The sequence below is a fragment of the Coffea arabica genome, chromosome 6c, assembly GCF_036785885.1.
Source record: "Coffea arabica cultivar ET-39 chromosome 6c, Coffea Arabica ET-39 HiFi, whole genome shotgun sequence".
In the NCBI taxonomy this organism is placed as follows: Eukaryota; Viridiplantae; Streptophyta; class Magnoliopsida; order Gentianales; family Rubiaceae; genus Coffea; species Coffea arabica.
Window position 1 is genome coordinate 26,657,530 of NC_092320.1, and position 23,899 is coordinate 26,681,428.

At 35.2% G+C, this 23,899-nt stretch overlaps 2 protein-coding genes across 2 annotated transcripts; both read right to left on the bottom strand.

Annotated features, from left to right (window-relative positions):
• Window positions 1-10,130: 10,130 nt before the first annotated feature.
• LOC113697453 (uncharacterized) lies at window positions 10,131-13,938 on the bottom strand (the record flags this gene model as incomplete). Its single annotated transcript, XM_072053568.1, has 8 exons — window positions 10,131-10,461; window positions 11,148-11,304; window positions 11,396-11,492; window positions 11,744-11,906; window positions 12,824-12,923; window positions 13,165-13,289; window positions 13,417-13,430; window positions 13,579-13,938. Coding segments are annotated over 6 exons (771 nt in total), but the record flags the coding sequence as incomplete, so codon positions are not given.
• A 7,703-nt stretch (window positions 13,939-21,641) lies between these two features.
• LOC140008715 (uncharacterized) lies at window positions 21,642-22,103 on the bottom strand. Its single transcript, XM_072053569.1, has one exon. It carries the CDS (start codon window positions 22,101-22,103, stop codon window positions 21,642-21,644), a length of 462 nt encoding a protein of 153 aa, XP_071909670.1.
• Between the last annotated feature and the right edge of the window lie 1,796 nt (window positions 22,104-23,899).

Genomic DNA, 23,899 nt, shown 5'->3' on the forward strand with positions numbered 1-23,899 from the left:
ATTGAAAAATATATACTATAACTTTACGTAATTTCAACTAAATTAAAAATTTAACGGAAAGCATACAATCTAATGGTTATACATGAAATGTCAATATTGTTCTTATATAAATTAACTCTATGTGATTTATCGAATGTTCAATTTAACTTCCTCTAGTTTGAAAAACTGGGCTATAATTTTCTGTGATTTTGATTAAATTGAAAATTGAATGGAAAACACTTTACGTATAGTAAGGGCAATATTGATATTTCATGTACAACTATTAGATTAAATGCTTTCCATCCAATTTTTAGTTTAGTCGAAACCATATGGAATTATAGTGTAGGTTTCCAAACCAAAGATAGTTAAATTGAATATTTTGCAAACCACTGAGAGTTTTTTTTTTTTTTGTATTTTACCCTATTATTAATGTTTTACAAAATTAATGAAAGTAACTTGTTCCAAAAATTTCCCTTTTTTTTCAAATTCATGAATGCTAAAAATGTTGTTTGGAAAAAGGCCATTAATAGTTTTTTATGTTGGATAAAGTTTGTGTATACACAAGTAGAGCTAAATTTATAATAACTAATGGATTAACTTTTTATGCAATAATAGTACAATAGTTATTTTACACTAGTAGTTTTGAATGTATGTCACATGTGCTTGATTTGAATTTCAAATTTGAATTCATTTACGTGGTATAATCTAAAACTACTAGTATAAAAAAAATTTATATGCTGACAATGTATAAAAGAATTATACATAACTAACTACTATTTGAATTTAAATTTTATGTTTTACACATGCGACATATATTTAATCTTGTTGTGTATATATTGTCAATATAAACAAAATTTATCCTTTTATGTGATTGAAGTATATTGGTTTATGAGTAGACCTTTTTGTGAGAATAATAGAAGGAATAGATAGAAAATAATTTCATTCAATAAATTTGCACCAATGGCATAAAATACATCAAACAAACATGATATAGATACATGTAGATTTGAATAAATACAACAAATCTAATAAATCAATTTAAATAAAAATAACATTGATACTCATATATTTTTCGTCCGAATGAAGCATTGTAACCAATATGCGTGTGCATTTTTTTTTTTTTTTGGTCAAACAATGTTTGCATGTCTTTTGACAGTTAGACTTGATTTAAACTAGTTCAAGCCTAAAGAGAATTTTATATTTGACAATAATGGAGAAATTGCAGATCTGAAAAATTAGATTCTAAATTTACAAAATCTCAATTTTCAAATTTCACAAAAAAATTGAAAACTAAAAAAAAAAACTCTCATAAAAAAGGTTCACGAGACTCTTACTAGAACATTAAGAAACTCTCACTAAGAGATCTTAGGAGAGAAAAATCTCTCATTAGAAAACCCTAAGAGAAAATTTATTCGAATAAGAGAAATTAAAAATTAGAGAGAGTGTCCCTCCCATGAGAAAAGACCAATGAGAGAGATGAAGGAGATTTTGACTCCAAAAATTCTAGAGAGAAGGGAAGGAAAACAATTCTAGAGAGAAGAAGGAGAAGACTGGAATAGATAACTGCACATAAATGTAAATAGTCTAAATTTTTTTTTATCCCAAATCACAATTTTAAATGCAGTAACATAGAAGAAAAGATTATTAACGAAAAAGCTATTTTTTAAAAAAAAATTTGGGTGGTTTTGGGGTAATTACATTGGAGGGTACAAAGGAAACATGCGATTAAGAAGCCAACTCGCACAATAACAGCGTTGTTATTGGGTGGGTAAGTCCTCTGACTCTCATATCAAACGTTTTAATACTAAAACTAGTACTATATTAATCTCAGAGGGTCAACTCTCTCAAAGTGGAAAATGATGAGTATCCGAAATATGTATTACCCGAAATATGCAAACGTTTTAATACTAAAATTAGTATTAATCTTTGAGAGTCAACTCTCTCAAATCTCAATGTGGAAAATGATGATTATCCAAAATGGAAAAGGAAATTAATGAAGGTTAAAAGAAAAGAGAACATATGATAATTGAAATTTTAAGAAATTTGTCAGTTCTCTTTCTTTTGTGTAAAATCAACTACTTACAAAAGTAACTAGATTTCATGCCCATCTTACGCACAATATCACAATGTACGAATTAAAAACTATCTCGTTTAGATTGTTATTTCCGGAGTTGTTATAGAAAAATATATTGTAATAATTTGATTTGATATATATTAGATAAAAAGATGATTGAGAAATATAATCACAGCAATCATAAAAAATTTTCTTTGATAAACTAAAATCCAAACAAGACTAATTGCTAAAGGATTTCCATAAAAATGTTGGTCGCAAAATATATTATACTGGACATATTGTTTGTATTATTATCATATTGAATCTCTTAATGTAACAGTACATCTCAAACACTGGAGCACATTTATATACAACTTTTACTCCGACGAAAGATGTGTAAATAAAATTCTATATTTTTTGTAGTCTTCATCATATATAGTGTACTTATGACAAAGATTAATACGTATTTTGTTCATCATTTAGAAAAAGAAATAACATTATAAATCTTTTAGATTCTTATAGGTGTCTAACGCTTACACAAACAATGTATAGACCAAAGGCTCCCTATTAGATTAATTGCGTTTTCATGTATTTAAACACTTCACCAATAAAATGTAACTTTTTAAAAAATTAACTTTTAGAATCGACATTCATTTAATAAACCCTGTCTTTTGCTCTTTAATTCAGTCACATGTTTCATATTCCTTCATTAGAAATTGGAGGTTGTAGTTCAAATCCTCTTTCCTCATCTTCAATTCTTAAAACTCACTCTTTTCTTGCTTTTTAAAAAAAAAAAAAAAGAAGAAGAAGAAGACGAGGACGAAAAAGAAAAGAAAGTCATCAGTGTATGAATGGGAACTGTAAACGCCAAAATTTGTATGATTTATATCTTTATCCCTTATCATTTCACACCAAAATAGGTTTCATTAATTAATTAGATTAATGGATTAATCAAATCCAAGATCTAAGTTATGAGTGACTAATGGAGGATAATGGGATTAAAACCTTTTAGCATTTTTTTAACTCTTCTGAAATGATTCCAATATTAAACAGTAGCTTTTTCTAATGGATGCCATTGTACACTGGATTACACACTTAAATTTGACCTATTATTACATTTCCTTACATTTAAACACTTTCTTTAATCAGTTTAACTTTCCGAAAATCTAATAACTCAAGTACATCTTTCGACACACGTCAAATAGACCTTAAACAATATATGTACAATTGTTTATTTTAATACTCATTTATGACTACACATCTGCTAATGCAACTACACTAGACTTGTTTTTTTTGGTAATCCGAAACATGCCTCCGACCCGAGCCCTTTGGACCCGAGCTGGCACACCAAACCGGAGGGAAGCCGATAGCCCCATTCAACTTTCTCGGACGAGTTAGGATGTACAGCGCAGCGAGCACAGATCGAACCCCGGTCAGTGGAGAACCAACAATTCAAGGCTGACCCCTCAATTGCTGCGCCATATGCCCTAGGGGGAAAAAAAAAACTACCCCAGACTTTTAAATAGGGTTTTAAAATAGTTTAAATTGACTTAAAAAGACGGAAAAAGTTGAAGAATTGAGATGTCTTGAAACAAAGGAATTAAAATTGGGCTTTCAATTATTATTTGTCAAAAATAAATTGCGGCCACAAAGTCCAAGAAAAATGGAAATGGATGGATGAATTTGGTATAAGAACAAAATCAATCAAAAATTATAAAATTATGTAAATTTTTTTTTAATGTAAGTAGAAGGTCTCGAATTTCGAATCTCTCACCTAAACTTCCTCTTCCTATCCAAACCATTCCTCCCTCCCCCTCCCGGAACAAATTGTGTAGAGTGACATCACTAACTATAAATACAGATAAAATCTGTGGTGTTTCTACTAAAACAAAATGAAGTGACTAAAGTTCAATTCATTCAGACTTTAGAAATATTTTTCAAAACTAAAAGAGATACTAATAATTTTTTTAAAAAAAAAAACAGATTCCAGCTAAAAGATGTCATATTCATAGTTCTATGTGGCGTAATAAATTTTTTTTCCTTTTCTTTTCTTTTACTTTCTTTTATGTGCATCACATGAGACTGGGATCTGGATAACATTTGTCTGCCAAACTTTTGACCTATTATCATTCCTCTTCCTCATTGAGTTCAACTTGTAATCTTTTAAAAGGAAAAGTGGCAAAAGAACAAAAAGCAACAAAATGCCCCTTTTTTATGTGGGAATTTGGCATAAGAAGGGCAGAAGAGGCCTTTCAACCGTAACAAGCACCACATTCATACCGACAAGTTAATCTTGCAATTAGTACATATCCTGTGACATAGATTTCTTTGTCTCTCTCTTTCTCTGCATCAAATTTCCAACAAATTTAAGAAGATTTTCATAAATTGAGACAGTCTTCCTAAACTAACTATTAGTTACATGCAATAAATCAAAGAAACGGTCCTCTTAAAGAATCAAAATTTAATTTTTTTTCACCGCCCTGCCTACTCTATTCCGTACTAATAATGCTGCCAAATGGTCACTCAATGTGTCTCCACAACAAAATAGAAGATGCAATGGTAAAAATTAAAGGGTTTCTCAATTTTGGGCAAATTCGACTTCCGCGTTGTTTATCCTTAAAAAAATTGATTATTTATGTCAGAATATATGCAATTTAGATATTTGGTGAAATTAGATTGCAATTTTCTTGAATTTTTATAGAAAATATACTATAGTAATTTGATATATATAAAATAAAAAGATGATTAAAAAATATATTCACGGAAAACGTAAAAATTTTTTTGATAGAAAATCCCTTTCCAAATAAGGCTCAGAGTTTTACAGCAGACCATTTTTTCTTTTGGTTATACTTTGCTCTTAGAACATATAATTGCAAGAATCTTATAAAAAGTTTCATTTAACTTGTCAAGCAAACTATATTTATTTTGATTGATTTATAAGTATGGGCTTTTCAATTTTTTTTTTCCGAAGAAACTTGTGGTATATGTAAAAACACTTAATTTGAAAAGTTCGAAAAGATGCGTCCATCACTGCTATTACCCAATTGGAGTAGCTAGCTTTAACTTCTGAGGATGAATTTTTTGTCCTTTTACAGCCTCGAAGAGGAAGCAAAATAAAATACTATCACATGACCATCTTCACAAGCAAAATGGATGGCAATTGCTCCCTATTACTTCCTTTGCAATTTATATAGAACAAGTCAATTCTCTAGCAGGTTATGGTTTAACGTTCACCTTAGAGAACTTTTCACATTTATTTAAGTTTGTTTTGAGGAGGATGTTCAACTAACCTAGAAAGTAGAGACTCCTTTGTTTTTTTGATGAAGAATGTTAGCCTAACGATCTTGTTGGTAAACCAATAACTAAGAATTAACAAAAGTATTACCCTCTATAATATATTAATAATTTTGGTTGTTCATTTAAACAAAACTATTTAGGAAGTAGTTAGAAAATAATCTCCCCAAGTCTTAATCTTAGTGATTAGAAAATTACCTAGCGTGGCCCGCATGCAATTGAACATTATTCACAAGTGATATTTTATTGAGCTTTCTTTTTAATTTTTTTCAAATAATCTACTCTTTTTTTTTTTTTTACAAAATGTAAACGTGTGTCTAGCAGAGGTCAGCAGAGGTCAGAATGTTAGTATATTAATAATTTTTGTTGTCCAATTGAAACAACATTCCTGAATAACTGTTTAGTGCGTCCTCAAGTCTAAACCATAGTAATTAGAAAAATAACCAGCAAGGCCCACATGTACTTGAGCATCTGCACAAGTAAAATTCTACTCCCAACTAATTTACAATAGGAAAATATAGTTAATCTGTCTCAATTTTTTGGGTCATTGTTCTATTGTCAATGTGCCACTTAAGGTGTGTTGTCATTTTTCTTAGAGCAATATGATTTAAAAGTTTATAGCCAAAAATCATCTTGCGAAGCTTTCACTTGATCTTTATCTTACGGTTTTGAGCGCTTCAATATAAAAGATCTATTTTATTTGGATTGCATCCTTCGTATGTTTCTTTATAGAAACAATTATTAACTCTTTCTCAAAATTTTTGACAAATTTCAGTTTGAAAAATACCTATAACAAGTTTGGACTCTCATATTTTGATTTTGACCAATCTGAGAGGCCATCAAATATAAGCACAGACCACGAGATGTTGTAATTGGTCGAAGTTACTCTTTTTTTTTTTTTTTGTAGTATAAACGTAAAAGAAGGATAGGACTTTTGTAGGTGGCAATTCTTTAATATTTGGTATAAAAGGGGTCAACTTCAAATGCCAAACTCAATTGATACAGCAACCATAAATCAAAGCAGTCCTCATCATGATGAATGGTGGAGATTTTCTAGGGCTTTGATGAGTTGTAGATTAATTTTCAAAGTGACTTATGGCCACTGAAAAAAGAATTTGATCAAAGTGGACTCTTTTTAGTTTCTTAGTGGCTGCTAAAAGAAAATTCTAATAGCTTGTGACGTGAATTTTGTGGTTTGCTTTTTGCAACATCATGAAAGGGAAAGCACTCCTCCTTATAGCTGTAGTAAAACCATAGAATAGATTGCTTGCCAATGAGTCAATGTTAAGAAGGAAAAGTTGAAAAAATAGGTATAGAATTTAACATTGTTCACAAAATACAATGCAGTGACCATCCGACAGTCACGGGAAATTGAAGGGTGGGTCGGTCAATGGTCCCTATGGTTTGCGTATTTGTTGGTGTGGGGCGCACCACATTACCCCCGTGACCAAATTCAATTTTCTGTGGAGTCCTAACAATTTTATTTTTTTTGGGGGGTTATTTACTAACATGTTTATAGTGTTACAATTTACCACTATCTCAAGTCTTAACCTTTGACCAAAAAAAAGAGAAAACGAAAACCATGGATAAGTTATGATAAGCATAAATATCATGCTAGATACACAGGTGAAATTTTTTTAAGTTTTATGTAATGCAAATTATTCTAGTAGCCATTGAACTTTTTAAATAATTGAGTTTTGACCACTAAACTATTAAAAGTGTAAATTTTGGACCACTCTATCTAATTTCACTATTAATTTTGCCATATTTAACTATTAATAATATGTCTTATGAATTATGTAAACCCTTAAATCAAGTAGGGTTAACGGTGCAATCAAACAGAATGACTTAAAATTTATACTTTTGATAGTTGAATGGGTAAAAACATACTATTAATAGTTGAATGGCAAAATCTTGATTATTTAAAAGGCTTTGTGATTACCTGGGTAGTTTGCTATTTTGTGTATAGCATTGTAGCACAATTTAAGCAAGTTGGTTACCTAATTGTTTGTGAAAAATAGAAATAATAAACATTTGTGGCACAAATTAGACCTCCTATGGTTTAACTTAAAGAGTGTTGCACTTTCAAGATGCAAAATGTTGTCCCCTGCAAAATTAAAGTTTCGCTCTATGAGCCATTTACTGATGGCTAAAGTTCAAAAAGAAACTTTAGACATATAGACATACACACACAAACATTTGGATTTAAGAGCTGTAACAATCCCACCTCCTTCTAGGGCGAACCCAAGGGTTTGGCAGATCACCTGCTCAACTCTCGCCAGGACTCATACACTCACTCGAACCAAATCATGATTTTCAAGTCAAACAATTTCTTAAAACCAAGAAAGTACTTAAATAACAACAGCCACAATCCTTAGGCAACAGCATTAACTATTACAACCATAATATTTCAAATACAAATGAAATCTACACTTCCAAATATCCAAAAGTTGCTCAGGGAATCACACTAACTCTAAACAAAAGTTGGCTAGTCTAGCGCCTCCAATTCTTCACTTCAAATTTTTGTTAAGGAAAAACAATTTAAAGGGATAAGCGGGCGCTCAATGAGGCTAAGAAATCAAGCAAGCAAGTAAAGCAAGTACCATAATTCAACTCAAGTAGCACATGTACAGAATAATAATAATGGTTTCACGTAAAGTCACAAAAAGACTAAAACACGTTCATTAAGAGGATACGGAAGCTCTCAGGAGCCAATTTCCCCGTTGCAGTAGCTTGATCCAAACCCATTGACACTCCGCCAACATTTAAAGAAGTAAAAACAATGACCGTAGACCTCCATTTTACACCAATTTTTCGTCCACCAAACGTATCCCTTACCGGGCCCGAACGCCTAATAGAAACAGTGGTGGTAATACTCGAATATACTCAAACAAGAACAAGTATGGTCGATGAGATAACACTCCAATCGACTTAATCAAGATAGAGATACTGAGACGGGATGAGAGGCACCTCCCACTTGAATTGAGTGTGGTACATGCTGCTGTTCAGCACTAGCACTAAGGTCGATAAGATAACTCTCCAATCGACTTAATCCGAATAAAAGTATTGAGACAGGATGAGAGGCACATCCTACTTGAATTGAGTATTTTACATGCTACCGCTTAGCACTAGGGTCGATGAGATAACTCTCCAATCGATTTAATCAAGATAATGATACTGAGACGGGATAAGAAACACCTCCCACTCGACTTGAGTGTGGTACATACTACCGCTCAACACTAGGGTCGATGAGATAACTCTCCAATCGACTTAATCAGGATAAAAGTATTGAGACGGGATGAGAGACACCTCCTACTCGGATTGAGTGTGGTACATGCTGCCGCTCAACACTTACAAGTCAAGCACAAGCACAAACGCAAGTACAGGTCAATCAAGTTCAAGCGAATACAAGATCATTCAAGAAGGGGAGGACGGGTGTGATAAAGTATACCCTCGCCTCATCCGGTTTAGAATTCAACACATAACACGTGGTATCCATTCAAATCAAGATATCAAGAGACATGCACTTGACACTCATCATGTATAGCAAAGCTCAAACGTCTGCCTCGGGTGCAAATCTTGTGTTCACTTCCAAGTTTTAGAACCAAACAATTAGAGTACAATGAGATTCATTACTCCAAACCATCATTTAATCAAAACTACTCCCAAGTCCCAACTTAGAAGTCCCAAGATGTTCCTCAAGATTTTCATAATTTTACGTCCCTAAAAGTTTTCCAAAACACATGTTTTCAAGCTTAATTCAAAGGAAAAATCCATGTACATGTTAGGTCAATGGTTCAGGTATAATATGGAGTGAAAAATGTTAAATTGAACCAAGAAAAGTGAAGGAAAGAGTGCAAAGGAGAAGAATCAAAGTGACAGCTTTGACACCTCTCGCCATTTTGATCATAACTAGAGATACACTTATCGGATTGAGATGAATTTTATGGCGTTTCGAAGTTAAGACATAGATCTACATTTCTAATGTAGACATTGAAATTCAGTTAATGCATTTTCATGGTAAAAAATAACAATCACAGAGGCACAAGAAAGCTGTCGCGTCACATTAGGGCATTTGAGCAGTCTCGAGAAAATGGCTATAACTCAATGTAGAAAAATTGAAATCGAATGCCATTGGTTGCATTTGAAACTAGACTCAAAGGGATTTCCAACAGTATAAAATTTAGACTCCAATTCATTTTCAATTAATACCAAAAAATCTGACAAGTTGACTGAAAATGCTCTTTGAGTTTCAGTCCATTTTGCAAATTTTCCAACAAGAAAACAAGGAAGAAAGTCACAGTTTTTGTTCAAATTTAACATACAAGTAAAGAGTGATCTGTTAACAAGTTTCTTGAGCAAGAACTTGCCCAAAATTATTAAGAAAAAGTGGAAATCAAAGCTGGAATATCTTCCCCTATTTTGGACAGCAAAGGCAGAATTTTCCCACAAGAATTTTCCAAGCATTTCTCCATCAAATCTTCCCAATTTTCCCATAACTAGGAGGTATAACCGCGGCGTTGCGCGGTGGAGTAACCAGCATGCATGCCCATTTAGACGGGTTTAAGAAGAGTTTATATAGATGGTGATGTTGTGGTTGGATTAAATATGAAGAGTAGAACATATATTGAAGGCGATTATTGTAAGAAAGTATGAGGAAAAAAGGAAAGTTTGATATGTTGCAGAAGGAAAAGGATGTTGTGTGTAAAGATACAAAGATGAGTATTAAATGTAAATGTGGTCTAATTAGTTGTAATTCTGAAATTGACTGGTGTAGTAGATTAAAAAGAGTAAAAAGAGTACGTTTCAAACAAAATGTGTCTGTTTGACAGTATTCCAGCTGTCAAATTGTGCAGCAAATTGATAGATCAGTTCATTACACATACAGAATCATGGCAATCAATGTGCCTGCATTAATTTAATCAATAAATAGTCACTACCTTTACTACTACAGAACAATCTCAAATTGGAAGATCAAACTAATTACATACTTCACGCTTGTTAATGAACAACTCGAACCGTTCCGTCAGGCCTGGGCCTGACCTATGCCACTTAGCCAACAGACTCATTATCTCCGGATGGTTGATTATGAAAGCAGGGTCTACACAAGTCTCTTCCAGAAAGTGTCCGCCAAGCTGCAATCCAAGAAGTTAGAAATGAATATGGGTGGGTGGTGTGCATGTCTGTGTGTAGTGTGTCTAGAGAGAGGGGGGAGGGAGAGATCTGCCTAAAATGTAACACATGCAAAATCTAAATCATTCTTGACTTCAAAATAAAAATTGGTTCCAGTGACAATTTGGGGAGGATGATAAACATTTTAAAACTTTCTCTTCTACCTGAGACATAACACATGCAGGATTTAAATCACTCTATAGTTCCAAATTAACATTGCTTCCAGTGGCAAATTTTGGAAGGATGTTACGTATTTGAAAACAGTCATTCACATGCCCTCAAGGAACATGATGAGTTTGATATAAAGAGAATGTTGAAACACAACCATCTACAAGAGAAACAATCGACAGTAAAAGAAAAAAAGCAGTATTTAACTGTAATACAAGTTGTCAACAAACAGAAACCCCCCACCTTTCCAATGTCAGGGGTGCTTAATGTTAACATTCATTTCCACTTTCAAACAATCAATTACCATCTCAGTTTCCCATGCAAAAATACAAAGAATCCATTATTCACTATAAACATTGAGAGCATGTAAAAGATAAGTTAAATGGATTAAAAGATGAAATGTGCACATGCCACTTGTTTTTTGACAAGACAACTGAAAATCGGTTGCAGCATAATGTCCATGCAAAGAAACAGTATTTACCTTATCCAATAATCTAGCAGTTGTTTGGGGAGGGGGACATTTGATGTCAAACTTTGCACATACATCTAACAGATATTTGTTAGCTTCAACACTTGAGAGATCCTTGGGTATATTCAGATTTGCCATCTTCTCCAACTCATCTATCATGTCGATCCTTCTGAAGAAGTTAAAAAAGGGTAGAGTTAAATAATAATGTATGGATGGACAGGCCTAGCCTTAACAGAAAAAGAACAAACAAGTCAAGAGACCTGAAAGGAGGGGTAAAATCAATCTCAATTGGATCGTTCTCCTGTCCATTTGCGTGATACTTAATTTTGTGCCCCCCAGTGAGCTCCTTCACCATTCCTAAGCAACACATTATTGTTTAGCAAGAAAAAGAATTTTGATCCAGAAAAATTTCAAAAAGTGAGCAAATTTCAAAAAGAAGAATGAAAGTAATGAAATGCTAGATACCACTGAGCATTTTTTCAGTCAGCTCCATCAGGTAATTGTAATCAGCATATGCCATATAGCCTAACTAAAGACTACAAGTTTCTCCTTTTAAATAGGAAAACAAGTCTCAAACTGAGCAAAACAATTACGAACATAAGATATACCTCTTCTTTCAAAAGATTATGCAATTCATATTTGCAGTCATCTAGCCTTCTAAGATCTGAACTATCCACAACCCAAACCAATCCATCAGTCTGCTCGAAATAGTTCCTCCAGTAAGATCTAATTGTTTTCTGTCCCCCAACATCCCAAATATTCAGAGTATACCTGCCAAGTACACAGTTAATCTAGCAGCTCATCCTTCAAAACCACAACCAACAGAGAAATCAAAATTTAATTAGACTTAATACAACTGATAGGACTCAATGTTCTATTTTCAACTATATCCACAAAAATTCCTTCTTCACGATCCACACCAATTTCATATAAGATCCACTGGTTCTCAAGCAATATAATAACAGAACAAGCTCATTTTGCTAGATTGCCTCTTCAGAATGAAAACCCCAGAAAGCCCATCCAGATATTACAATGAAAAAGAAGGTCTGCAAGTGAGACTACAGTCAAGCCATAAAAAAAAACCCCTTCTTAAAGATGTCTCAAATATCCTTTCTTTTTTTTTTCTTTTTCTCCAGAAATATTAAAAATAGATATGAACAAGCCGAAACTTCAAAAAAGTAGCAAAAATTTGGAGAAGCAAGAAGAATACTTTTCATAGATAATAGTCTTGATATTGAAGCCAGCGTGGGACTAATAACACTGGTGTCTTCCCCATTAATTTTCATCACAATTGTCGTCTTACCAGAGTTATCCAGGCCTCTGTCTCAAGAATAAAATCAAAGCGGAAGGTTAGATCTAAAGACTGAACTTGAAAATGGACAAAACAAAGGAAAGGGGCAACTGGGCTCTCGATACATACACCATAAGAATCCGCATTTCCTTTTCTTTACGCTTGATTTTCCGAATTATGCTCAGAAGCCCCATTAGCTGCTAGCTTCTCAACAATGGAAGACAGATTAGGTTTTTCAGTGGAATTTGATTCAATCCTGGAGAATAAGTTAATAAGGTACTCTAGCAATTAAAACGTAAAATCGAAAAATGGTGTTCCTATTGATACCTTCTGCAATTAGGACTAAACATTTGAATTCAAGACCATAACTACTCAAAATTCAAAGGAGCAACAATACCACAAGTTTTGAAGCTTTAACAAAACCAATGACTTTTCATGGCCTTCGTAGTCAATCCCATGAATAGCAAATTCTACTTTTTGCAAGACGATTCCAAGATCTGTAATAGCCATGAGAAAATTACAAAACACAAAACAAAATCTAAACCTAATCAAAGATTCTAAGTTAGTTCCTTTACATTTCTTATCATTTTCTTTAAAGCTTCTACAATAATTTTCCCATTTCGCAAAAGAGAACACGAAAATAAATATCAATCTGCAAATGCCTTATATAGTGCATTTCCTAAAATATTTAAAAAATTTAAAAGGACAATTTTTTTCAAGTGAATCACGGCGATATACCTTGACGGAGATTTTTCGGTCGCTCTGGGGTTGTTTGAACTTCTTGACCCTTTTTTTCACTGTCTTCTTCGAAAGCAAAGGCACTGCCATCGCTGCTGATTCTTCTTACGTTTTCCCTCCTTAACCTGCACATTTCATACACAAATCACAATCATCTATCCATCTACAAGCGTCTGTAAAGAATAGCGCAGCACGGGGAAGAAGGAGAAGAAGAAGAAAAAAGTTGCGGCGGCTGAAGGTTTGAGAGCGTACTGTGGATTAGGGTTCTGCGGAGCCGCCAGGTTTGGAATGGAAAAGGTTGTTTGAAACCACATTTAAGAGAAAATGAGAAATTCGTTGGCCTTCACAAGCCAACGAGAAAAGTAAAATCCAAGGAAAAAAGGATACAAAGCAAATACGCAGAGAAAAACGCACCAGTAAAAGAAGCTCGAGGAGACCGAGCTTAAAACACACGAAAAAGATGTAACCAAGCTCGCAATCAAGCTGGTCAGAGAAGGCGGTGAAAGGAAGGAGCTCAAAAAGGGGAACGGGTTCAAGGGCACAACCAATTTCAGAAAATGGAAATGAAAAAAGCAGATGAGAAAATCCTAGGAAAAAAGGGCACAACCAGCCTGTCTTGGAATTCGGACGAAATTGGAAGCAGAGAATCACGCCAATTACTATTGTTGAGAAAGGTCTGCTGTCAGCTCCGGACAATGCAGGTGTGAGAGCCGGAAATGGAAGGGAACTGGTACGGCCATCTATTCCAAAGCAGAAAACCCATGGGCGACCCAATTACCCAATCCATTCGAACGGAGCACCTGCAGAATCTCACATGCGCGGCACATGACGACGACGAAACCCTTCGGTGCGTTGTATGTTATGTTGACAAATCCATGAACATATCAAACAATATATAGCCAAGATTGTTAGCAAGAAAAATCATGAAAATTTGCACATAAACTACCCTTAACAAAAGATCAAACACTTAGTGGACATAGAGATTTCTTCCATTTTCACCAACAAATCACTAGAAATATAAGTCAAATCCTCAAGGGTTTCATCAATCATTAACCCTTGGATATCAAGAAACAACAATCCACAATTTCTTGGCCATAAATTTCAAGATTCAAACATACAAGAGACTCTCAAGCTTCTAGTACCAAAACTTCCACAAAACTTTCAAATCCACCATAGGTTTTCCATATATAGCAAAAATCCACCAAGATCTAGTCCAAAGTTGCTTGAAAAATAAAAGAATGAAGTAGATTAGCCACTTATATCTTCAAAACTTCAAACTCTAGCAAGATTAAACCAAGAAGATAGCAAGATCCACTCCTAGGAGTCTTCTTCTCTCAAGATCTTCTAAGGTTTCAAGTAGATTGATGAAAAGATAGCTTGGATCTTCAAGAATCTCAAGAAAATTTGAAGTCTCTCACTCTCTCTTCCTCTCTCTATTTTAGGCCAGCCAAGGAGAAGAAATGAAGGCTTTGGGTTGCTTTTGGAACAAATATACAAGCCACAAGAAGGTTTCTCTAAGTCAACTTTGAATAGTGCCCCAAATAGTGTCCTTCACTTAAACTTTCTTACTAACACCCTTTAGTTTTTCTAACTTTCTTTTAACTCCCCAAATCTTTCTTAATTTCACTAATATCTCAACTTATATTTTTCTAGAGTTTTTGGCCAAATTCACTAATAAGTCACAAAATCAACAATTTTTAAGAAATTAAACGCTTGAAAGTTAAAATATACAAGTAAGAGAAACTCGTTTAACAATTAACAAGTAAATCACTAAATGAATGCAAACTTTATAAAAATATAATTTAAATAAAAATGCAAATAGTTGGCAGGTGAGAAAATAATTTTCTGGGTCATCACGAGAGCTCTCGTTAGAGGTGTTGAATTCGTGATTTTTATCATACAGATTTGTGGTAGATCCTTTAATCTTGGACATCTGACCTAGAATTCAAAGTATTCTATTTGATCTTGTACCGTACATAGGTTCTCTTCGCATAGTCCACGTACATCTACCTATACATCTACCTATTAGACAAGAAGACATGAGAGTTTATTGTAACATTACCATTTTTTGCCACATGGCATAACTTTCCTTTGAGAAAGTTTTTTCCCCATTTTATTCCCACTTCTACCTTGATGGACCAAATCAGGAGATAAACTATATAGTTTAAGACAAAAAATTTCCACCACAGGTCATTTTGCTTAACTACATGAACTTCTACTGTTTTTATATGTTGTCTAATTTATGACCATAGGATCACGTTTTACAAATTAATAAAAAACTTTTAACCATTAGATATTGATTAATTATATTTCATTAGTAGCTAGCCCATTTGTTACATTTAAATGGCTCTTTTATGTGATCGATTAAAGCCTCTTTTCCCGTTCCTCTATAAATCGTTTTCTCAAAGTTGTATAGGAAAATTAGCTTTCTTCCTTTCCAATTATACTCAACCGTACACTTGCTTCATTACCTTACTTCATCTTCAATTATATAAGAAGACATGAGCATTTACTGTATTACCCTCATTTTCTAACATGTAGCATAGCTCTCTTTGAAGAAGTTGTGGTTTTTTCCCATTTTCTTAATTTCCCAACTTCTATCTTGATGGGTCAAGACAAAAGGTATACTATATGGGCTAAGACAAAAGATCTCCACTGCAGGTCATTTTGCTTAACTGCATAAATTTCTACTACTTTTATGTGTTGTCTAATTTATGTCCTTAGGATCAAATTTTACAATTTAATGAAATACTTTTAGCCCTTGGATATCTGATTAATTATGTTTGATCAGTAGTTAACCCAACCCTTACATTTAAATGGCTTTTTTATGTAATCAATTAGAATCTCTTTTCCTGCTCCCCTATAAGTTGTTTTTCAGAGTTGTACATGAAAATCAGCTTTCTTCTTTCTTAATTGTACACAACTTTGCACTTGCTACATTGCCTTCCTTCATTAATCTCAAGATTAGTGATGAATTTGATATATCCTTTTTTACCTGTTTCCCATCATCATAATTTGGTTCATCACTTTTGCTTAAGAGAAACTGCAAACTCATTTGACTACTTTTGGTTTAATTACAACTAAAGCTAAGCTAGTATTAAATTGGTAATGCATTTGTAGTGTATTTGCTTTCTCTCCTTTTTAGGTATCATCATTTCATGTAATATTGGTTCAAAATTCTTTGTCCAAATCACAATAATTAGGGGGGCAACTTCATTTCTTACAAAATCTTAGGGGAGGGGGGAAGGGATAGGTGGGTTGGCTAACTTCATAGATGGAATTTTTTCTTCATAGCAACTTTTAATTGTTTTGATACTCAATTTTCCTCATATATTTCTGTTTATTATGTATCAAAAAAATATGTTGCTATATATTCAACTAAGATGCTACGAACATAGGTTGTGCAAGGTACCTCTAGTGCATAGATACATACACGCACAAAAGAATTTGCAAGAATGAAGGGTCAGGCATTAGATCCACTTGCTATCTAGATCTAGGCATCCCAATAAGTCAAGAATTACCCAAATCCAAATCATTTTCGTCATATTTTTTGTGGATTGAAGTATAAATTTTCTAACCCAATCCTGTACCCAACATTGAACATTGATTTTGTTATTTGACAATGTTCATTCGATTGTACATTTTGTTTCTTTGAATATTTTACTGTTTTTGAATTTAATTTTTAGTTATACACTAATAAATACCCATGAATAGCGAAATCTGTGAGGGTTAGGGTATAGATTTTCTTTTTCAAATCTGTAAGCGTCTCGAATGGACAATAATATATATATTTAGTATGTTAAAATCTAGATCAAGTGTGTGTTAATTAAATCTTACCCATTGATATAAATTCTGAACCCTACCCAGGACGACACTAATGCTCAAAACTTAAACATTATACCCAGGTCATGGTTTAAAGTTGCAATCGTGATTATCACCATTCCATATCAAGCTCGGAATATCGGTCGCGATCTTGGTGAAATACATATTTTGAACCATCTAATATTCTAAAAATTGTGAAAATTTATTAAAAATATAACATGCCTCTAGTTTGTTGGCCATCTTGATTGTAATTGCTACTATGTATTAAAGAATTATCCCCTCTATTTCCATTGCCACCATTATCACCATCATCATTGTTACTATCACTTTTATCAGGTGAGGATGGAATAACAATATATTTAGTGATCATTTTAGCCTTACTTTTATGCTTCTCAATCCATGATTGATACAAACACAATTGTCCAAGGATCGCTCGAGAAGAAATCGAATCGATTAGGTAGCGGAAGGATCTGTCTTGTCCAGGTTATGGATATAAAAGAACCTTAATCTGTTAATTACGTGGTTAACGAATCTTGGCATAAGGGATGGAACCTAATTTGATCAGGGACCACTCAAAATGAATTAAGGTTGGTAGAAAGGCACCACAATCAAATGCGTTCTTTGATTGATAAGCCATAGAAGAACACTCAAGAACCCATCTAAAGTATTCAAAGGGGTTGGCAACAAGCCAAGAGGAAGCTCTCTGAAAATGTTTATTCACCTTTTTTTTTGAATGGAAGGATACAAATATTTATAATCCTACTATCCCTAAACTAATGGATCACTTAACTTAGCTAAATCAACTAACTCACAGACCAATTAAGGAACTTATTACTGGCCGATTATTACACAAGGGAATAACTAACAAAACGACTCAATTACCCAACGGACTTAACAACTAATTTGGATACAACTCAATATAAGATCTTGGACTGAGTTTATTCCTACCAAATTAATTAAAAATCTAGAAAAATAAACTGTTAAGCTACTAATAAAAACTCGAACTACTTGAAACTTGAAACATGGCCCATAAGCAGCCATATTTCGCATCATTCCCCTCTTGAAAAAAAAAAGATTTGTCCTCAAATCTTGGATGCCATGAATGAGATTAGCAAGTGTTAGCAGTTTTGAAATCCAATTCATCTGATGATGGCCCTCTTGGATTGTAGAAGACTTGCACATATCATGAAGAACACAATCACGTGCACATGGTTCTTGGACAATGTGACGCCCCGAAAAGTATGAGTGTGAGGACCCGTAAATCCCCTGTTAATTTTTCCTAGGGTTTTATCCCCTTGAATAGCATGTTTTCTACGTTTTCTGGCTTAGAAATATTTTCTTGGTGAATTTTATGAGCAATTATAGTTTTTAGATAATTTTTCTAGTATTGGAGAGTTTTTGAAAAATTAAGGATAAATAACGGACGTGGGACCCACTAGTGCGAAAAGTTCAGAAAAATTCGGCCAATAAGGTTAAGTTTCGGATACTGTGTAAGATTTATCGGGTGTTAAGAGATAAGTAGAGCGTGTGAAGTGATTGATGTGAGAGGAAACAAAAGGATTGACATGCATTTATGAAGTGCCACATGTCACTTTTTGGTTGGTTGTCCTTGTAGACAACTATTCACCCTTTTTGACCTTTTGACTACTTGGGTTAAATATCTAAAAAATTAACCAAAAAAAATCACCATTGTCTTCAACCTCTTGGCCGGCCCTCTCACTAAGAAAAGGAAAGAAAACTTCTTCAATTGTCAAGCTCCCAACTAGCTCTATCTTCCAAATCAAGTGCATAAATTAGTTTCTACTCCATAAAAATCTTTCTAGTTGGTGTTAGTGGTTGGTTTGGTGAAGTTTTTGGAAGAGCTAAGGTGTCCAACATCTCTACCTCTCTTGTTACTAGGTGAGTGGTGTGTGTATCTTCCTCCTTCACTTAATAAAGCTTAGGTTATGCTTAGTAGTGGTTAAAGTGATGATATATATGGTTTATTTCTTGGTTTGAAGTGATTTGGTGAAGTTTTCCTTTTATTGATGAATTTTCTGGTTTAATGTAATCATGGTGTTGTGGTTGTTTATGATGTTTGATAATGAGGGGTTATGACTCTAGTGGATGGAAATGATTGATATTTGCAACCAATTTTGGGTTTGGATTGAAACATGAAAAGTTAGGGTTCATAAACCCCCTTTTCTGTCCGGTTTTGGATCAGGTGGTTAGAGGCCGAATTGGTCTTTGCTTAAAACATGAAAGTTGTAGGTAATGATGTGTTTGAGGTGCCTGTAAAATTTCAGGTCATTTGGATTAGTGTAGAGTGAGATATGTCAGTTTTACTGTTGCTGTTCTGGGTTGATCAGAATGTACGAACTGAGTTTGTAATCGTCTGTTTTGACTGGAATGGCTTTGGATTTGGATGTTGGTGTCTTCTGATGAAATGTAGCTAGATGTCTTAGCTACCATATGCCTTTGGAATCAATGCATTTGGACCTGTACAGACCGAGTTATACCAATTACAGCATAGTGGGATTTGTACACCTGTTTTGGTGATTCTGGTTTGGTATTCTGCATTTTTGACCTAGTTGTGTTAGGATTTGGACTGAGTGGCCTTCTACATTGTTATAGTCCTGGTTCTTAGCTTCGAAACGGTGGGTCTTGCACCTTCATCCGACAATCGTAGCGCCTTTGGTACCATTACCGCAAAATGACGTCAAAACTGTTTTCCTGGTTTTGAGCTTAAATTTCGTTTCCGGATTTTTTTTCCCTAGCTTGACATGCACTAGTACTACTTGGAGCTTGCTGAATGGCTATTGGATGAACTTGTTGTTGTGTGTACCTTTGGTACTGGCTGAGGAAATAATGAAGCCATGATGGCTGGAAAAGTTAGCAAATTCAGGGGAAGTGCTGTCCGAACTTTTAAAGGACTTGTTTGCATTGAGTTTGTGATCTAAAACTTAGATTTGAGCAAGGCAATGATACATGATGGATGGTTTCTGAGCCATGGAGGTGAGTGACCCCAAACTATTGTTAAAGCTTCTTATGAACCGTTTCTTGCACTATTTACTTGATTGCATATCATGAGTGCTTGGATGCGGCCCATGACATGTTTTGGCTTAAATGAGTGCTTGGAATTCGTGTGCTAAACACCAACGTCGCCACCTCTGTGTACTGTTCATCTGGAGCAAATGGTTCCCCACTGACTGTTTACTGTTTAATGTTTGTTTGGAGCGTTGGGTGTTTCAGTACAACGATTTCGCTGGCTCACGAGAGCAATAAATGTACAGTTGATCTTAAAATCATGACATCACTGAAATGAACGACTGTGAAACTGAATTGATTACTGATTTTAATGGTTACTCGCTGAGCTTCTAGCTCACCCCAAAAATGTTTTATTTTCCCCCCCCACAGGGCTCAAGGCGAAGAAAAGCTTGGAGTGCTTATTCACGTGACTGGATGGCTTATATCGTGTACAGTTTAAGCTTGGATCTATTTTATGTACGAGTTGGTCTTGTATAAATATTTGAAATTGATATGGATGTAAGTATACGTTCCACGATTGGAATCAGTTTCCGCTGCATTTGTAATGTGTAATCATTGGAGAATTTGATGTAATTTTGAGATTTATATTGTAATTGGGTTGAGGACTATAGTGAGCGACTGAGTCCCGGCAAGAGCTGGGCAGGCGACCCGCCGAACCCTCTGGTTCGCCCTAGGGGGAGGTGGGGCCGTCACAGACAACGTGAAAATACTCATGATCTGCCGTGGGACACTAGTTCAAGAATTTGTGCAAATCTGGAATTGATTAGGCGGTTTTCTTGAAGCAAATCTAGAATGAACCCTGTTTCCCACTGGTATAAGGATTGCTAAAGCTGGTTTCATGGTTGATATAACAAGAATTGGTTCAAACAGATTTCGGATTCAAGATAGCTTGTAATCCGAATTGGATTTGGATTTCTAGTTGCTGCTATTTTTGTTGTTTCCTATTCAGCCAACTTGTGAGCTTTCAAAACACCATTTTGGGGTGATTCTGGTGTTTTAGTGGATCAAATAATGTAGCTGTAACAATAGATTTATTGGTGTGATGGTATCGAACAGGAACCAAACACAATGGATCGTTTATGGTTGAATTAACCGGATAGCTTGCTTTAGAATTTAACAATAAGCAATAATAATAATGATGAAAGCTAACAAGAATTCAACTTAATGGTGTTATATTGATCAGAATAAGGAGATTATAGAATTGGCGTGAAAAAGAAAAGGAGGTGAACAAGAATGAAGGAAATCAGAAAAGGACAATGCTCAGGGAATGATCCCTAACAATGGCTAACAAATTCCTACTTTTCCATCTCTGATCCTGACTATATATAGCTAACTAATAACTAATTCCCTCGGCCCTATCAATCTAGCTCGGTCACGTGGCTTCTATTAACAGAATCTGTTACAGGTCTACTTGCTTGCTGAGCTCACGTTTCCTGAGCAATTTTCTAGTAAGGCATGGTTTTGGTTCCACACCTTCAGTTGCATCATTCATTATCTTCCACACCTTCTTTGCTGTGTGCACGCCTTCATCTCTTGGTAAAGGCATGATTCTTGATCTCACGCCTTCAGCTTTTATTTAGCTTAACACTGCTTCATGACAATTGCTCCCCCTTCAATCAATCTTGTCCTCAAGATTGAAATTCAGGGAACTCCCTCTCAATCTTTTCTGCATCCTCCTGGGTGGCCTCAGCTGATGTGGTCCCCCACCAGTGGATGAGCCATTGTACTGCTGCTGCATTCCTCCTCTTGATGATTCTGCGATCTAGAATAGCTGTTGGCTTCATCCTCAAGTGACCTTTCCTATCCAGGTTTGGTAATTGGAGCACAGGAGTTGCATTTTCCCTTACCTTCCTCTTCAATAATGATACATGAAACACAAGATGAATTTTGGATCCCTTAGGTAGCTTCAACTTATATGCAACCTGTCCTACCTTTTGAACCACTTGATATGGACCAAAGTACCTAGCAGACAGCTTGGTGTTGCCCCTTAATTCCACAGACATTTGCCTGTATGGTTGTAGCCTCAAGTAGACCCAGTGTCCTACACCAAATGTCCTCTCACTTTTGTTCTGATCAGCATAAAACGTCATCCTATCCTGAGTTTCCTATAAGTTCTTCTTGAGTAATCCATCCATCCTCTATCTATCCCTCAGGGGATTCTCCACTGTAGCCACTTTGGAGTGAGAGTAAGGTCCCAATGCTAGCTGAGGAGGGGCCATTCCATATAAGGCATCAAATAGGCTCATCTGTATAGCTGTGTGGTATGTAGTGTTGTACCACCACTCAGCAAGGAAGAGCCAGACATTCCATCTTTTAGGTTCTAAGGTGTGTCACATACCTCAAATACATTTCCAACACCTAGTTTACCTTCTTAGATTGGTCATCTATTTGGGGGTGGTAAGCAGTGCTCAGCTTCAGTTCAGTTCCCAACAAGGTGAATAGTTTAGTCCAGAAGTGGTTGGTGAACACCTTGTCCCTATCAGAAAGCATGCTTAGGAGTACTCCATGTAGCTTACAGATTGGTCCAAGATGATTCTAGCCACTGTTGGTGCATCAAAAGAGTGGGAGAGACTGATAAAATGTGCTGATTTAGTGAATCTATCCACCACTACCATAATAGTATCATTTTTCTCAGATACTGGTACTCCTTCAATGAAATCCATAATCATATGGCTCCATGAATACTGGGGTATAGGGAGTGGTTGCAGAAGATCTGGATAAGCAGTGTGTTCATCTTTACACCTTCAACATGTATCATACTGCAATATAGTTTCTTTGATGTCCTTGTGCATTTCTGGGCAATGGAATAACTGTTTGGCCTTTCAGTAGCCTGTATTCCAGAGTGTGCTCCCAGCTGTGAGTCATGTATTGCAGTAACGATTTTCTTCCTTACTCCCCCTTTTGTGCCCACCACTATCTTACCATTGCATCTGAGTATACCATCTTGGTAAGTGAAATCTGGTTGGCTGTCAGGGGTAAGCAACAGTTGCCTGATGAGATCCTAAGCTTTTCCATCCCTTTCATAGCTTCCAATCACTTCCTTCATCCATTCTAGAATGACACAAACCAGTGCAGCACAGTCTCCTTCTTCACTGCTGGCTCTCCTGGATAGTGCATCTGCAACTACATTCTCTCTTTCCTTCTTGTACTGGATCACATAACTTAGTCCCAATAGTTTGGTTAGCCATTTTTGTTGAAGTGTAGTGGTGACTTTCTGATCTAGTAAGTATTTAAGGTTCTGATGGTCAGTCCTTATTATGAAGTGATGTTCTTCCAAGTAGTGCCTCCATTTAGTTACTGCCATTACCAGGGCTAGTAGTTCCTTTTCATAGATGGAGAGCCCCAGGTTCCTAGGACCTAGATTCTGGCTCAGGTATGCCAAAGGTCTCTTGTCCTGCATCAGCACAGCTCCCACACCCCCATAGCAAGCATCAGTTTTAATGATAAATGGTTTAGTAAAATCAGGTAGTGCCAGTACAAGAGTGTTGCACATTGCCAATTTCAATCTTTGAAATTCCTTATCAGCTTCTGCATTCCAGAGAAAATCATCCTTCTTCAACATCAGGGTGAGAGGTTTTGCTATGGCTCCATATCCCTTCACAAACTTCCTGTAGTATCCTGTCAACCCCAGGAATCCCTTTAGCTGCTTTACTGTAGTTGGTTTTGGCCATCCCATCATGCCTTCCACCTTTTTAGGGTTAGTCATTACCCCCTTATCAGAGATAATATGGCCTAAGTACTCCACTTCTATCTAAGCAAATGAGCATTTGCTTTTTTTAGCATATAGTTGGTGTTCTTTCAAGATGTTAAGAATTGTGGTAACATGTTTCAGGTGGCTGTCCCAGGTGGGACTGTATATTAGGATATCATTAAAGAACACTAGAAC